The sequence below is a fragment of the Rousettus aegyptiacus genome, unplaced genomic scaffold (assembly GCF_014176215.1).
Source record: "Rousettus aegyptiacus isolate mRouAeg1 unplaced genomic scaffold, mRouAeg1.p scaffold_m13_p_1, whole genome shotgun sequence".
Lineage (NCBI taxonomy): Eukaryota > Metazoa > Chordata > Mammalia > Chiroptera > Pteropodidae > Rousettus > Rousettus aegyptiacus.
The window spans coordinates 35,836,500-35,853,143 of record NW_023416284.1 but is presented as its reverse complement, the minus strand read 5'-3'; the positions used below and the strand labels follow the sequence as shown (position 1 = coordinate 35,853,143).

General features: G+C 50.3%; 1 protein-coding gene across 4 annotated transcripts in view; it reads left to right on the top strand.

Moving 5' to 3' along the window:
• Positions 1-16,382, top strand: part of SSBP3 (single stranded DNA binding protein 3) — a 152,488-nt gene extending 136,106 nt beyond the window's left edge. For 2 of the 4 annotated variants that reach the window (XM_016120264.2, XM_016120262.2), the window contains 9 exons: positions 4,982-5,046; positions 5,721-5,769; positions 6,419-6,454; positions 6,924-6,978; positions 8,309-8,379; positions 13,213-13,291; positions 13,506-13,534; positions 13,676-13,777; positions 14,626-16,245. In XM_016120264.2, coding sequence (XP_015975750.1) covers positions 4,982-5,046; positions 5,721-5,769; positions 6,419-6,454; positions 6,924-6,978; positions 8,309-8,379; positions 13,213-13,291; positions 13,506-13,534; positions 13,676-13,777; positions 14,626-14,655 — 516 coding nt within the window. In that variant the 3' untranslated portion in view covers positions 14,656-16,245. Of the gene's footprint in view, positions 1-4,957; positions 5,047-5,720; positions 5,770-6,418; positions 6,455-6,923; positions 6,979-8,308; positions 8,380-13,212; positions 13,292-13,505; positions 13,535-13,675; positions 13,778-14,625 lie in introns of all 4 variants that reach the window. The other 2 variants (XM_016120261.2, XM_016120263.2) reach the window with 2 other exon arrangements.
• Positions 16,383-16,644: the final 262 nt, after the last annotated feature.

Sequence of the window (16,644 nt, the reverse complement as noted above, 5' to 3'; positions counted from 1 at the left end):
TTTTCCTTAGGGTCTCCTGTATTCCTCTGGGTAGGGTACAGTATTAAATGCCAGATCCAAACCTCTGTCAGAATAACCCAGAATGTCTACACCAGTCCTCACTGGAGATAGAAAGGCCTGGTGGTGTGTCAGATTTAGGCTTGGGCAAGGTTGGGGTGTGGGGTGGATTTCAGGGTCTGGGGTCAGCCAGGGAGCAGTCACCATAGAACCTGGAAGTTTTGGACCCCACAGCTGAAGGTGGGGAGAGGGCAGACTCTCCTCATACCCCCTAGCCCTTTCTCTCTGCTCCCTGAGGGTGCTGCCGTGGTCACTCCCAGTGGACAGAAAAAGGACGCGCTCTTAACTTAGTGCGGAAAACACAGTTCTGTCCGCAGTTCCGCCTTGTTGGCTGTCCGTCCCTCATCTGCAAAACGGGCAGCTGAGCGATGACCTCATAGGTGGTCACCCTTGTGAGGCGGGGTGAAACTGCAGCCGTGAGACACACCTCAGCACAAGACACCTGCAGGTGCTCCATGGATTCCCTTCCCTCCCTGGGCCCTGGGCCCAGGATGTCAGGAAAGGTGGCCAGCCTCTCAGGAGCCATTAGAAAGTGCCGCCGCGTGCACAGCGCTGTGTGGAGACCAGACTCCAAGGTGAGAAACCTGGAAACCCTCAGCCTGTTATTCTGAGATTTCTAATAGCCAGGGACCACTCCAGAACTTTCTGAACCAAGAAATAGGTACAGTGTGGTCTTGGGGCTGCTTTACTGGTTTCAGATTCAAGTGGAGTGAATTACGCTTTTGGAGCTTGTGTCGCATTTTAGGCTCAGTGTCACAGAGGAACCAGTAGACCAGGCAGTTGCCCCGCCCTTTGCCCTCAGTCCCTCAGATTGTACTCGGGTTCTGTGAAATGGCCAGTGCCAAAAGGAGGTAGCATTTCCACCTAATTGTTTTCTCTCTTTAAAGAATTACATGTGTGTCAGTGTCAGGTTAAGTTTTTAAAAGTGAATCCTATTAGAATAAGGCATAAACTACAGGGTCTTCTGGCCAGGTTCAGGTAGAGAGAGTGCTTGGCCCGTCAGAGGTGCTGTGGCCCACAGACCCCACAAGCACCAATTCCCAGGGCCACCGGCCCCTCAGCGTTTTTGATACTCAAGTTGGGGTGGAGTCGGCACAGCCTAGAATCAGATCGCCATTCTGGCCTGTCTGCATCTGAGAAAGCTTAGGCGAAGGATAATCCACAGCCCCTAGGGATGATCTCTGCCACCCGCAGGGGGAGGACCTGCGTCTCCCTGCTGATCAGGACAGTCCAGGCGCAGTGCCTCTGAGCAGAGACCCCAGAAAGAGATGAGAGGATTGGGACCCTTGTCAGAGCACCCGGGGCTGGGTGAGGAGGGGCGGGCCGTTTAAGGGACTTTCACTGAGAGGTCTCCCAGTGTGGGACTAGAGAGGGGTGAAGGACAGGCCCCACCTACCAGAATGCTGTCTGGACAACCAGAAGTGTCCCCTTTGACAGACTCATTCTACAGACTAGATGGATCTTCCCCCTTTTTAAGGCGGAGGTAGTGCTGGGTGGGCCACAGGCAGCACTGAGACAGCCCCTCTGATGAAGTGTTTCAGAAAGTAGTAGCAGGCCCCAGCCCCTGCTGGCTGCTAGGTGACTTGCCAAGTCAGTGCAGGCCCTGCACAAGGTGCAGAGCTAAGACCGAGACGATGGGACCTGACCCAGGGTCGCCTGCAGGAGGGCCCATTGTTGTTCCTGATTGTGAGTCAGCCCCGCTTCCCCTGTTTAGGGTCTAGATGCCCACATGGGGATGAGGGTGAGGGGTGTGGAAAGACAGACCCCCTTGGATGTGGCCGGCCCCATGACTACACTGAGAACAAGTCCATGTCTCCAGCTGCCCCTGTCTCTGTGGAGCGGAGTGGGTAGCATTTGGCTAGTGGTCACACCTTGCAGCTTAGTGCCGCAGCTAGGGCGGCGGGCACTGGGAGGAGAGGGGCCCATGCCACCTAAGTCTCTGAAACCATGTTCCCAAACCTGCCTGCCCTCTGAAAAGGCTGGTGTTTGCGATCTGAAAACTTTTCCTCAAAACCTGACTTTTAGCCCTGTTTCCCCCCTACTTACTATGTGGCCTCAGGCGAGTCTCCAGCCTCTCTGGGCCTCCAGCTTGCCCTCTGTGAAACGGGGAGGTATGAATGGCCTTCCAGGGTCCGTACTTCTGAAAGAGGGAAGACTGGTGAGCACAGTCCCTCCAGGAAAGCAGGCATGCTGGTATTTGGGAGGCAGGGTAGGGTCAGGAACAGCAGAGGGTGCACCCCGAGCCTCTCAGAGGTGCTGCATGCTGCAAATCCAAGCATCTTTCAGGATCAAGCACCCTACTCATCATCTCTTCTCACTCTATGCAGCAACGTCGGGCTTCCACCCACCCCAGGCCAGCCCCCTGCTGTTGCCTCAAGGAACAGACCACTCTGGAGGGGCAGCAGGATGCAGCTGCAGGCCCTGGAAGAGATCACTCTCTAGAAAACCCTTCTGATGGGCCGGGCTGTACACAGTGGAAGACTGAGCTGCCTGGGGAGGGGTGAGCTTTCTCTTCCAGAGGAGTGGAAGTGAGGCCGAGATTTGTCGAGGGGATTTAGTAGCTGCATGTGGGGCTTAGAAAGGGTCCTTTAAGAGCTGAGGTTCTACGATGCTTAAGGCAGCATTAAGAGCTTTGGTGTTTGTTTTGCTGCCAACATCCCAAATCAGTACACACCTCTGAAGACTGACAGCACTTCAGAATCATCATTTCATCTGATCCTCACCGGGCCCTGTAGGGTTGGGAGCTCTTTGTCCCCGGTCGATGGATGATGCAGCCCAGCAGAGGTGGGCCTTCAGTCCCAGTTCTGCCTAAAGCATAGCTATACGAGTGGTTGTCACCCTGCCTCTGCACTTCAGCGTTTTAATCTTTACAGTGGGGATAGTATGGGGGTTGTTGTGATGATTGCGTGTGGGCGATAGAAAGTACGTAGTACAGAGGAAGCGTCATTGTTATTTGTGTAGTTTGCCCAGAGTCAGTAGCAAGTGGCTGAGCTGGGGCCAGCTCCCCAGTGTTCTAACCCCAAATCCATGGCTCTGCTCGCTGCACCGTGACATCTCTGTAAAGTGGGCCTGGCACCTGCTCCTCCCCCCGAGCCTGCCACTGTCCGAGGACAGGCACACATCTTGATCAGGCTTGGGGGCTGCAGGCTTTAAGAATGCTGGCTGCCTTAGGGCCCCTCTGTAGCCGCCCTGCCCTGGCTCCTTCAGCTCTAGGCCTCGCTCGTTGCCAGCCAGTGCTGCTCCTGTCACTGTCCACCCCCTCTCTGGGCATTCTTCTAGACTCCAAGCCCCTCTGTGGTTGACCAAACAGAGGAAGTGGCCCCCAGGCGGTGATGTTCGGGAGACGGCCCCTGGCTGAGGAACCCACCATCAGCTTGATGTTGGCTCTGAGTTTGTAGCTCTGGCTCTCGAGCCTCCTGATTGCCCCCTTTGCACACAACCTCTCACCATATATGTGACATAGAGTGCAGACTCCAGGGGCTCACAGATCCAGGTTTAAACCCCTGCTGGGTCATTGCCAACTGTGACTTTGGGCAAATCTTTTTTCCCCCGAGAATCTCAGTCTCCTCTTCTGTGGAATAGGAATAATACTAGCCTCATGGTATTCTTAGAAGGACCAATTCAGAGACTGTTTATACAGTGTGCTGTGTGCTCAGTAAGGAACAGCTACTGCTGGCTGTTCCTTTGCCATCAAAATCCCACCAACCTGCTTCTTTTGAGATTCTCCTACAAGGACAGAACTTAAGCTATAGCCAGGCTCATTTTACTTTCCGTTCATTCACTTCTTCATTCCTTCCCTGGTTGATCGTTTCAGCCAGTCTGTGCCAGCTGGTAAATGGGGCTATGAAGGTCCTTAAGACATAGCTCTCATCTTCAGAAGACACTCAGAGTCCAGTAGGCGACACGGATGATCATAACCCAGTGTGGTATGGTTGGTGGGGGAGGAAAGTTATGAGGCATTATGGGAGGAGCTAGGATGGAGCACTTAAGCCGGAGGGGCGGGGAGGGGAAGGCTGCACAGAGTAGGCGCTGTTTGAACTGCTGGGTGTTAGAGGATGTGTAGGATCCCACCCAGTGGAGAAGGGAGGCAAGGCATTCATTTCCGCCAAGAATATAGGAACGAAAGAGGGGCGTTGGGGCAGCACTGGCTCATGTGTGGCAGCGGATGAATACCAGGTGAGAGGCCTGAGTGCCCGGTTCAGGTGTGCTTCCGGCCCTCCCCACTCTGCCTCATGGGTTATACTGAGCTGGGGCTTCTGGGGTTTTCCGAGTTCTGTGTAGAATCCTGGAATGGTGATTCCCCTCTGAGGGTAGAAACGTTTTTCTCCTGCTCCTGTAGCCTGTTGAGGGCCGCACATGCTGATGCCTGGATTAGACACCTGGATCCGGGGATGGGGGACAACCCAGACCTAGGGCGAGGTGGGGTGTCTACATGCCAGGCCTTTCAGGAGCATTCTTTCCCCTTCCTCATTCAGACCCAGCCCCGACCCCTACCCCGGCCTGTCAGCAGGTTCCTTTTCCTCAGAGGATCTAACGTGGCTGGCATTCACCTGTCAGCCCATTGCCAAGGCCATTCCCCTCCCCTGCCTGAGACTTGAGGAGAAGTCGCATCCAGAGTCATGAGCCCAGAGATGTGAGCGGCTTGCTTGATGTCCGTGTGCTTTTGAGAGGATCATCTCGAAGCCCCTGAAGATGCATTTTAAAGTTGTGACTGTCCCTCTGTGCTGGCTTGTCATTGTGGTCCCATCACTTGATTCCCACCCTCCCTCCACCTTTTTAAAACAAATGTATTATTTTTTTCTCATCAGGTTTTTTTCACAGACTAATCCTCTCGCTTATATTCTGTCTGTTTGTTTTCCCTCCCTCCTTCTCTCTCCGGTTCCCCTTCTCCTTCTCATAGACTGACCCTTGGTTATCGTTGCAGAATTATGGCAGCGGCATGAGACCACCACCCAACTCCCTCGGCCCCGCCATGCCCGGGATTAACATGTAAGGCAGAAACGACCCGCCAGTGGCTCAGAGCCCATGGCTTTTCCCGCCCTCTCCTGCCCTCCTGGAAGACTCATGATCTGAGTAATTGCTGGCACCTCTCTAGACCTTAGTCTCCTCATCAGTTAAGTGAGGATGTTGGCAATACTGGTGATGAGGCCTTACTACACAGAGTGCTTTATGTGCCCACCACAGTTCTAAGCACGTTATATGGGTTAGCTCACCTGATCTTCATAATAACCCTGTAAGGTGGTTATTACCTCCCATTTATAGATGAGGTTACTGAGGCACCAGAGAGGTGAAGTCACTTGCCCATGCTCACACAGCATAAAGGGGAAGGGTCAAGATTTGAACCCTTATACAATTGACCACTGTTATAGTTCTTCAGTGGTTGTTAACCCCTTTATGGTGATAGCTCCCTGTGAAAATCTGGGGACTCCCTTCCTAGGAAAATGCACATGCAGAGGATATTTTATATGTAGGAGTTTGTAGATTCCTACCCCTGGAACTACCCATTACTGCCCCAGAAGTAGATGGTCTCTAACCGGAGGCCCCGGGCCTATATGAAGAACTTGTTAGTGATCTCAGCCCTCTCGTTCTGCCCCAGCTGGCACCACCCCTTTGTGATCAACAGAACCTTTTTCATTGTCTCCATCTTTTTTTCCCTCTGTCAGGGGCCCTGGAGCTGGCAGACCCTGGCCCAATCCTAACAGTGCTAACTCAGTAAGTACCAGGTCGGGTGGGTGATGTTTGCCAGAGAGAGATTTCTGGGGGTTCAGGGCAGCTTCTGTCCCCAGGTTGAAAGTGTTAACAGGTTGGAGAGATGCAGTAGGACTCCTCCTGATGCCTCCAAGGAGAAGCCCACCTGTAGGCAGAGGCTTGGGAGTAACATGCTTAGGGCCATCATGGGCTTGGTCCCAGCCCAGCCCAGCCCATTGCTCTGCAGAAACTGAGGTGTCAGCTAAGAGCCTGGCTCAGAGAGCACTGTTCACATAGGGGCTCCTGCAGTGCTGGCTTCCAGGACTCAAAAGGAAGAGCTAGGAAGGGGCTCAGCGCAGATAATCCAGAGGAGAATGCCAGAGGGATGGGGCAAGGTTCTTCCTTTCCTGCCCCCTCGAACTGGAGTTTCCCCACGCGCCTTCCCCCCTCCTGCCTCTAGGCTCCCTGCAAGTCTTCCGGATCAGTTCAGTGTGGGAGCTGGACTTTGCTCACACCCCTGCTTCTCTGAGGGGAGCTAACTAGGTGGCTCAGTGTGTCCCACAGCCTGTTCCACCAAGGGTGGGGTCATGGTCTCAAGTGGGTTTGAAAGCCAGAGGGTGCTGCCTTTCAGAGGAAGTGATTGACACATGGCTCCTCCATCTCTTATTTCTAGATTCCATACTCCTCCTCATCACCCGGTACCTACGTGGTAAGTGTGTTGGGTTTGGGGTGTTGCACGTCTAGCCACTTGTGGCTAAGTGTGCAAGAGAACTACTCAGGGATTCCTGTCTCTTTCCCTTTCAAAACAAATTCTGAGCACAGATTTAAGCTGTGCTAGAATTTGCTATCAATATTCAGATATTTGTACCTTCTGGTGGCCCAGAAGTCCCCAAACAAAACCCAGAATTGGGAGCCCCGGATATTGGGGGCTGACCAGTGGGCGGTTGGCTTCCACCACAGGCCTTCTGTTTCACTGATGAGCATGCATGTGAGCATGTGCCTGCGCACATGCATGTGCATGCACACACACACAGAGCTGCCTCGGTTTTAAAGAAAGGGGGTGTATCCAACTCTGGGCCCAGTGAGCACTTGGCTGCCAATGTGGCTAGAGCTCGGTGGCCTCTCCTACATGTGTCACCACTGAGGGTCTCTGATGTCAATTTTTATCTCATCTCCAGGGACCCCCTGGTGGTGGCGGCCCCCCAGGAACACCCATCATGCCTAGTCCTGCAGGTAAGAGGGTTGGGGAAAAGGTGTTTTGGAGGGCTTGGGGAGTCCTAGAGGGGCCCAGGTGCAGAGCCAGAGCTTACCAGCCACTCCCTGAGCAGCACATCCTCTACTGGGCATCTTGGCATCAGGGATTTAGGAGGCAAGAGGCCCCTGGTGCCACCAACCTACTGTGTGGCTTCAGCCAGGTCATTCCTTATTTCTGGTTCAAGGACAGGCAGAACAGGGAGATCCAGGAACCGGGGGTCTCGCTGGCCTCAGCTCACTCTGGTCCAAGAGAACCCTGTCTTGGTTGTGCATTTCTCTAGGTGACTGAAAAGGGGCTTTTGGGTTCTGGCAGCCTGGGACCTGGATTCTGCCCATGGTGCCTCTTGATTTCTGGTCCTCTATGTAGGCGATCCCTTCTCCCTTTTTCTTGAACCGAAGGAGGGCATGCAGCACACACGTGGGCATGTGCACACGTGCACGCACACAGCATCACAGCTTTGTTCCTTTCCCAGCTAAGAATAGCATACGACCAGCTAGAAGAAATTCAACATCAATCCTTATCCACCCCAAAAATAAAAAGTGAGAAGTGGTTGGATTTTTGCCCGAGAAATATGGGGCCTATTCCTGATACACACACGTTGGCTGATGTCCTAAAGAGATGTTTCTGGCTAATTGGGAGGCGGAGGAGTCCCTCTCTCTTACCCCATCCTCGGCTCCCCGTAGCAGGGACGCTGCTCAGCTGCAGGGGTGAAGCAGGCGGCGACTGTGATATTCCGGCTCCCGCTCCGACTCCTGTCTGCTGCTGCATTTTTATGAGCTACATGACCTACATTCAGACTGGGTCACATTAAACCACTCCATATGTTAATGCGTCTCCAGCCCCATCCCTGCCTCTCCCTCCTGCCCCATCAGCTTGGCAGGGTGGCCCCTAGGTAATTTGTGGCATCTCTCTTTCTCTGATTTTATTAAAGCCGCTGGGCAGGGTTGAGTGAGAGCACAGGTGATGATCTGGCTGCCCCTGCTTCATCTCGGCCAACGTTTAAGGGCCAGGTTGGGTTTGGGGTGGAGAGATGAGAATTTGCACCTGTAATCCCCCTTTGTCATGTCCACACTGCTCTCCAGACACCCTGAAATTCTTTGTTACAGGGTTGAGTGGTTTTCTCAGTTGAATTTTCTATGATTAAAAACTTTGTGAATCTTCATTAAATACAAATTAGCCAGAAAATGGTGGTACTTAGAGGAAATTTTAGGTGATAAAATACAAAAGAATGAGTTCAAGTGCCACGAGTTTGTTTTAATTAAGAAATGAATTAATCACCCCGACTTGCGGGTTTCCACTATTCTACAGATTCAACAAATTCCAGTGACAACATCTACACAATGATTAATCCGGTGCCGCCTGGAGGCAGCCGGTCCAACGTAAGTCTGCTTTCTAATAATTTACATATCAGATACCATAACAAATCATAATTAACTTCATCAGCTGAGGGGAAAGCAAGTTTAATTGATTTCAGCCATTTGTTACCAAAGATGAATAAAATAAACCATCAGAAAAGTGATTAACTCTTGGGCAACTCAGTTTCCATCTCATAGCTGCCAAGGGGCGAGGGAGAAGAAGATGGGGTGATTCTCATCCCTCTCATCAGAGCAGGGCACCAGACCCCACTGTGGGGATCCCCACCACTCTGTAGGTGTTGGCGAGGGAAAGTACCAGGCTATAGGTCGGGTCTCAGCGGGTTTTCAGCTGGCCGGCTGTGCCACCCTGGGCAGTTCCTCACCCACCCCCTCAGGTCTGTTTCTGTGGCCGTGGAGCTAAGGGTTGAGGCCACAGCAGGAGCATGTGGCCCATTTGGGCACCTGCACGCTCTGTGCCTCTGGCACCTCTGGGAGCCCTGTGACTCCTGCACCTTGCAGCCTCTTTGCCACTCCTCAGGCCATTTCCTCGTCTAGAAGCCACTCCCTCCCATCTTGGCCTCTCAATGTTCCAACCTTCCATGATGTTGTAACTCAAATTCCACTTTTTCTGGTCCTGCTCGCCCATTCCCTGTTCCCTCTATTCCATGTCGAACAGAGGCAGAGGGCAGGCTTGGGGCCCCAAAATTGCCTGTGGCTTTTGCTGCGCTCTGTTTGGTATTGAGGGTTCTGTGTCTGATGTGACACTTAAAACCACCCCCTGTGCTAAACCCTGATCATGAGTGGCCCCATGCGGGACACTGTACGTATTTAATCTTCTTGCAGCCTCTGGGATGAGGGTCTTTGGCCCGCCTCCTGGGGCGCCAGGAGGAGTCGTAACCAGAGTCATGACTGAGGGGTGTGGGAACCGCACACCACACCTGCCGCTCCACCGCACCTCTCCCTCCTCTCCCCCATGCAGTCAGCACCTCCCACTACCCCCACCTCCTCACCCTTGGCTCTCACTAGGGTGACCAGCCATCCAGGTTTCACCTCTGAAAGCCCCTTGTCCTAGGAGATGATGTCCCAGGACATGACAAGTTCTGGTTTTTACCAGTGGATGCAGAAAGTTGGGCAGAAGAACAGTGTAAGACCCGTACAGCAGCCCCAGAGCAGGGACTGGGCACACCGTTTGGTGTCAGGTGGAAACAGCGCAGATTATCCTCCTCGCCATACTGCTCCTGATGGCGGACGCTGGCGGTCGTGACCTGTGTTTCTCAGCGATGGGTCATCCACATTGTGTCTCCCCTAGTGGTGCGACCCATGCGCGCAGTGGTCACGGCACAGAGTAGCCTGTGACTCTGCCTGCAGATGAACTGTCGTGCTCTGCGGCAAGATAGTGCAGGTTTCATTTTTTATGTGAGTATTGTAACCATGTTTTCTAAGAGTTCGGCTAATGAACGCGAGAACGATGCCGACACCAGCACCAGCACCAGAATAAAAGACTCAGCGACCGTGTTATTTTAACACCAGGTGGGAGGACACATACAACTGGATTAGGGAGGTAAATAACCGAGACGGAAGGTACTGCACAGTGTGCGGAAGAGAAGAGGGGATGTGAAAGTGGAGAGGGGAGTTTGAAAGCAAGCACCATGGAGACGGGAAGGAGAGAGGTACATCCTTCTAAAGCAATCAAAAGGTTGTTTTGTCTTCTAAAGAGACACCAGCGCTCAGTCAAAAATAAGTGCTCCTGCATTCGCTTGGACATAGACCATCACCGTGCTGGTCCTGCAGTTGCTCCATGAACTGAGAAGGTTATAGGTGCTGATTCAGAGGTCGTGGCTAAGTCCTGGGTGAACAGAAGGGGAATTTTGATGACAAATGTGTCAGTCTTTTTCAGCATAGAGCCGATTCTGTCAGATCTTACCAACAAATCAGGTGAGCTTCCTACAGTATGCAAATCCTGACAACAAAAACAGGTCCACCAGGTTTTAGATACTTTGACTTGAAAACTGGAGTTTCAAATTGTCATCTTGATTTCTGTGAAAAAAAACATAAATCAAAGCTCGTTGTTCTCTTGTCCAAATACAAACTTAGACTTTGCTTGTTTATCTACATTTTTGGCAGACAGTACACAGTTAATTTGGCAATTTTTATTTAGTCCATAAATGTCTTACCTGCTAAATGTCCCACACACCTGTCCCTTACACTGCTACAAAGGGGTGTGATTAGCTTACCTGTGGTATCAGGCTTTCATAATCAAAATTCTTGGTGACTTGTCATTTTCCTCGAAACATGCAGAAATGCTTAATGAGATTTTTGACTTTAAGAAATAGCCTCAGACATGAGCCCACTAGATGGCTGTCGTTGCCGGCTGTGGAAAAAATGTTAAAATGTCGGCCTGCTGTGATGTCCTTCTCTAATTTGGAAATACGTTGAGATGAGAATGGAGAAAGATATTACACTAAAATAGAAACATATAGGCTGTTTCTCTAGAACTGTTTGATTATCTTTAAAGAGGCCACAAGGAGCCTAGATGATGATGACCAGACCGCACCTGAGTTTGTTCAGAGTCATGAGGGGATTGTGACAAAACCTCATACGGCTAAAGGGATGACTGACTCCTTTGGAAATGAGACTGCTTGAGAACTCAAAAAAAATGTCACCAGTGAGGGCAGCCACATTAAGCAGGACTTTTTAAAATTTCTTTATTAAAACTGCAACTTAATTGGAATCCAACTTGGATCTCACAAGTTCAGATTACCTTTGTGCTTTAAAACTGTATTCCCCGAGGAAAGGTTTGATTGCTAATGACATCCAGTGTGCTCTGGAAGGTTTAGAAGCGATGGATATCTGAGACAGAGGTAGCCCTTCTGGTGAATTTTCAGATGCAAAGGAGACCCGACAGGCAAGCAGCTGGTCTGCTGCAACCAGTCTGTAGATACAAAGTGGGTGGACATCTTTAGAGAGCTGGAAGTGGATTCCTATAGGTCCAAAAACCTGTGTGAGTAAGTAGGATCTTAAGTACTCCACATGCAAATGTTTTCATGGAGAGGATAGGTTGGTGTTACCACGTTGGACTGACAGGAGGGCTTGATGAGAGCAGAGCGGCAAGTCAAAGCCAGTTTTACATTTGGCACTGTGTTCAGTTTTACCCCTACATAAAAGAAAAGAAGGATGTCCTAGAAGCTGCAGGCAATTCAGAGAAGTATTCGTGGAAAAGCAATTACTGTTTGTCTCATTGCACCCCTGAAAGCAAACGGGTCACCAGCAGCTCTCTTGGAGTCCCCTCAGAAAAGTCAGCCCAAATTGCTGCTTTTGCCATGTCTTCTCAAACGGGCATGGTCTGATCCAGGGATGCAGCCTCAGTATGTGCCGCCAGTGTTCCTGCCGGCGCAAAGGATAAAAGGCTTCATCGATCGCATTAAATGGTCTTCCTTGAATAGATTATGAAAGATACCCACCTGATGAAAGAAACAGTGCTGATTCTTTGTACATAAAACTTTTTTTAATCTTAAAAGAAAAAAAAAAAGAAATAGAACAGAAATATCCTGTTGTAATATAGGACAGAACTATGTCATTTTTATAAGTTAAATTTAGGGAGTATCTATTTAATCAGTCCTATTGTTTTTAGGTTCTCTTTAAAAATATTACATTTATTTATTTTGAGAATACACATATTATATTTTGTATTATAGCCTACCGAAATACATATTTTGTGCTATAGCCTACAAAATTTAAACATTCAATAAAGAGTTAAACTAAATTACTATGTCAGGGGATAGACACATTATAAAAATGCCGTATTTTTCCCATGTCATTTATTTAACTCGTCCTACTACTAATTGCCACTGTCAACTAGTCCTACTGTTGTTTCGTTAAAAGGGTAGCATTTTTGTAACAAAGTGAATAATACAGAATGGTGAAGTGCTGCTGGCATGGCTGGCTGGCTGCATGCAGATGGGGGAAGGTGGGCTGCTTTCCTACTCCAGTACGCAGACGCTGCCTCGAGGCAGACCCTAGACCCGAATGTCAGAACGAAAACGATAAAACAGTAATTAAAAAAAAAATGTAGTGAATCTTTGTGGCCGGCAGTAAGCAAAGCCTGAGGTACAACAGCGAATGCACAAATGATGAAAGAAGTGAATGCATTGGGCTTCATCAAAATTTAAAACTTTTGTGCTGCATAGGATACTGTCAACCCACAGAATGGAGAAAATATTTATAAATCATCTGATAAGGGCCTTGAATCTAAAGTATGTAAAGAAGTCAGTGATAATAATTAAAAGAAAAAATGGGCTAAGGATCTGAAATAGACATTTCTCTAAAAGTGTACAGATAGGCAATAAGCACATGAAGAGATACTTCGGCGTCATTAGTATTAGGGAAATGCAAGTGAAAACCATAATGAGGTACCTACTAAGATAGCTATAATCAAAAAGTCAAATAATGACTTATCTCAGTGAGGATGGGAAGAAAATAGAACTCCCGTACATTGCTGGTGGGAAGGTCATGTGATGGAGCTCCTTCGGCAGGTGGCCTGGCAGGCTTTTTTGAAAAGTTAAACAGTCACCGTATGGCCCTTCAATTTCACTTTTAGGTATCTACCCCCAGAGAAATGAAAACATATGTCCCCATAATAATTGTACACAAATGATCTTAGCATTATTCATAGGAGCCAAAAAGTGACACCAATCTAGATGTCCATTGTTCTGCTTTGAGCATGTGTGAGAGGGGAGCCCCACCAGAACAGAAGCTCCCTGAGGGCAGGGCTCTGCTGCAGCTGGGCCTGAGAGCCCACGAGAAGGACACACAGGGCTGTGGCCCACTCAGGCACCATGCTCTGTGTTTTTTCCTCAGTTCCCAATGGGCCCAGGCTCGGACGGCCCGATGGGAGGCATGGGCGGCATGGAGCCACACCACATGAACGGATCATTAGGTAAGCCAGCAACGCTCCTGGGTCCTGCTGCCCCCTGGCCAGCAGACTTCTCTCAGCCTCAGCTCCTGGCTCAGCTAGACCCACAGGAAGATCCCAAGAGAAAGATACTGCCAGGATGGAACGTTTTCTGTGCAGAAACAGTGTGGGGTTTGGATAGAAGGGTTTGGAGGCCCTTCCACAGAAGAAACTGAATAGTATTCTTTCTTCCTTCTAGGGTCAGGTGACATAGATGGACTTCCAAAAGTGAGTGTGTGTTTGGTGTCTCCTCCCTGACAGCACCCACTCTGCCCCACCCCTGAGGCCCCCCACCTAAAGGCCTTTTTCTTGGTCTGGCGGGGCAGGCCGTGGGGGTCCACAGGCTCACCTCCTCTCCTCTCCCCACAGAATTCTCCTAACAACATAAGTGGCATTAGCAACCCTCCAGGCACCCCTCGAGACGACGGCGAGCTAGGAGGGAACTTCCTCCACTCCTTCCAGAATGACAATGTAAGTGTGTCTGCTGCCTAATTTCATCCCTGGACCATCATCTGATTCCCTGAAGTCTGGAGACATTATTTAACAAGTTTCAGAGCCTCGTGGCCAAGACTTGCCCACCGGGCTGGTGTTCCCACAACCATGTTATGGCCCTTTAAGGTTATTTTTCTTCGCAGTGCAGAGCCCTCGCATTCCTCCTTGCTATGTGGACCTGACCACTACCACCCAAATCTGACCACTGGCAGATCCTTCTGGAGGCATCTTTGTGTAGGCACAGTGTCTCAGGCACTAATTAAGCCCATGTGGCTGGAAAAGCCCTGGGCTGGAACTCCAGAGGCCTGTGCTCTGGCCCATTGGGTTATTGTCCCCCAGGGGTCCATTTCCATCTGTCCCAGGGAGTAAAATTCATGCATATAGTGATTTTCTGGGGTCTCAATGCAGAGGGGCTGGCCATCTACTTTTCCATATTGGGCTTCTATTTATAATCTATCTAAAGAAACAGCTTCGTGGTTAAGCAGCTTTTGAGAACCCCAGACAGGCTCCAGCCCCATGGGAGGAGAGGGCCAGGGTGCTTCCTTCTTCTGCTGGAAAGAAGTGATTTGGAGAGGGAAAGGGGCCAGGGGAGGTGAGTCTGCCCCCAGAGTTCCTGACACAGGGGCACAGGCTGGGGCAGCGAGGCAGCTCCTGACTTCTGCCTCCTGGCCCTGCTGGCCTCCTGCCCACCCAGTGTCATCACATACTCTCAGCCCATCCAGGCCCCGAGACCAGCCCCATTCAGCTATGTGCAGTCAGACCTTCCTTCACCAGGCTCCTACTCCCTGGCCCTCGCGAACCCCCCTTCTCTGCTGCCTCTCTTCCAGTATTCTCCAAGCATGACGATGAGTGTGTGATCCCCCTCCTCTTCTCCAAGATGCTGAGAGAGCCGGCATTGCAAGCGGGAAGATGCCAGAAATTATGCAAGAAGAAGTGAGGTGTCATTACCCAGGGGCTGGAGGAGGGGCGTCTCCCTGCCCCCCTCTCCCCCACCCTCCTCTCCACTCCTCCCACCTTTCCCAATTTTAGTTTCATGCAATAAAAAGGCCGAACTTTTTATTCCATAAAACATGAAGGACAAAGCTCAAAATAAAAATATATTTCAAGTCAGTGACCAGAAAAATCCCGCCCCTGGCCCTTTCCCAAAAGGACCTTTTATGTACATGACACTTTTTTGTTGTTTTTTGTTTGGGGTTTTACCGTCGTTGGGATTTTTTTTTTTATTATTATTGTTTTCAGGGGGTTTTTTGGGGGGAAAAATTTTTAAAAATGGAAGCTTCTAGCAGGCCCCCACCCCACCCCAATCAACCTCTTTGCTTTCTTCTTTAAAAAAAAAAAAAAGAAAGAAAAAGAAAAAAAAAAACACAAGCCCTGCTGTCTGTCTGTACCCAAGCCCTTCCACCAGGAGAGCTAGTCTAGGTGTGAGATCTCACGCTGTCTTTGTAGCCATCTAAAAATAATAATAATAATAATAATAAACTGGGCAGTTTACAATCGGTTTCTTTCAAAAGGCCTTTTGTGGAAAGAAAAAAAGAAGTCACCCTTTTCTGCTCGGGGTTTTCGGTTTGTGTGGGTGGGCAAGGGAGGAATGGGGCCTGTTTGTTTTTGCTTGGTTTCTCCTGGCGGAGGTGGCGACAGCAGCTGCACAACTTGGACCCCAAAATCCCGCCCCCCCCCCCATTATGTGGCCAGAGGGGCCAGACCACCTGACCGATTTCAGGACTCCGCCATGGCGGAGACTCGCTGTGACCCGGTGGCATGCACTGTGTTCCCAGGACTGCTTCCTCCTCTCTCCCCTGCACCTCCCCCCGCCCCTCCAGCCCCCTCCTCAGCCCCCACCCCAGTCTTCCCAGCGAGAATCCTGCCAGCTGGGTGATGGCCTGGAGCAGAGTGCGGGAGGCCACCCCCGACAGGATGGCTATGACCTGGGACATGGAAACTGTGACCTCTGCGTCCTCATCCCTGTGGCCCTCGCCTCGTCCTCGTCCTGTGTGTGGGCAGTGTAGGGCTGGAGTTTGGGTTTTCTTTTGTTTTTTTCTCTTGATTCTTCCTCCTTTTTCAAAGATGGAACATTGACCAGAATTGCTCTGCATATGCTTGGAACTGGATGGAAAGACTTTGGAGTAGTTATGGGGGGTGGGGGAAGACACAAACCACTGAACAGACATGCTGTTTCTGGTCCTGTTTTTATTTTCAAAAACTGACACACGTGACAGTGGGGCCTGTCCCCTCCCAGGAGGAGTGACTCATGGCCTCCCTCACCTCAGCACCCCCCCGTGGAAACCTCTGTGTCTTGCCCCGGAGACACCCGAATTCTTTGTACATTTACTCCCTGCCCCTCCCCCGTAGCTGTCTTTGTTTCTCCCCCTTTCTGATCCATGTATATCATATTATGTGAGATATCATCTGCCTGAAAAAAGACCTTGTGCGGATTATTGGGAACATTGTAGCTGTTTCTGTGTTTTTTCTTACCTTGTAGTCTGGTTCTGAATTAAGAGAGGAAAAAAAAGTAATTATGATACATTGTAGTTTGTGTACGATATATGTTGATAACGTTTTATTAAAGGGACATCTTTTTTCCGCAGCCCTTCCTGACATGTTTGGGGGGAACGTGGGTCGGAGGTTATTACACTGATTATAAAACGCAAGGCGACCCGTTGGCCGCAGAGTTTTTGTTCCCGGCGCATAACAAGATCTTGTTTTGTGTTCAAGGCATCTGCCTTCTTTTCCTGGGTGTGTGAATTCCGTATTTTCTCTGGAGAGTTGCAGTGGCCTTTGGTGATGGTGGGTTGAGAGGGAGGACATCAGTCTCACTCCACGTATTTGGGGACATTATAAAAGCCCGT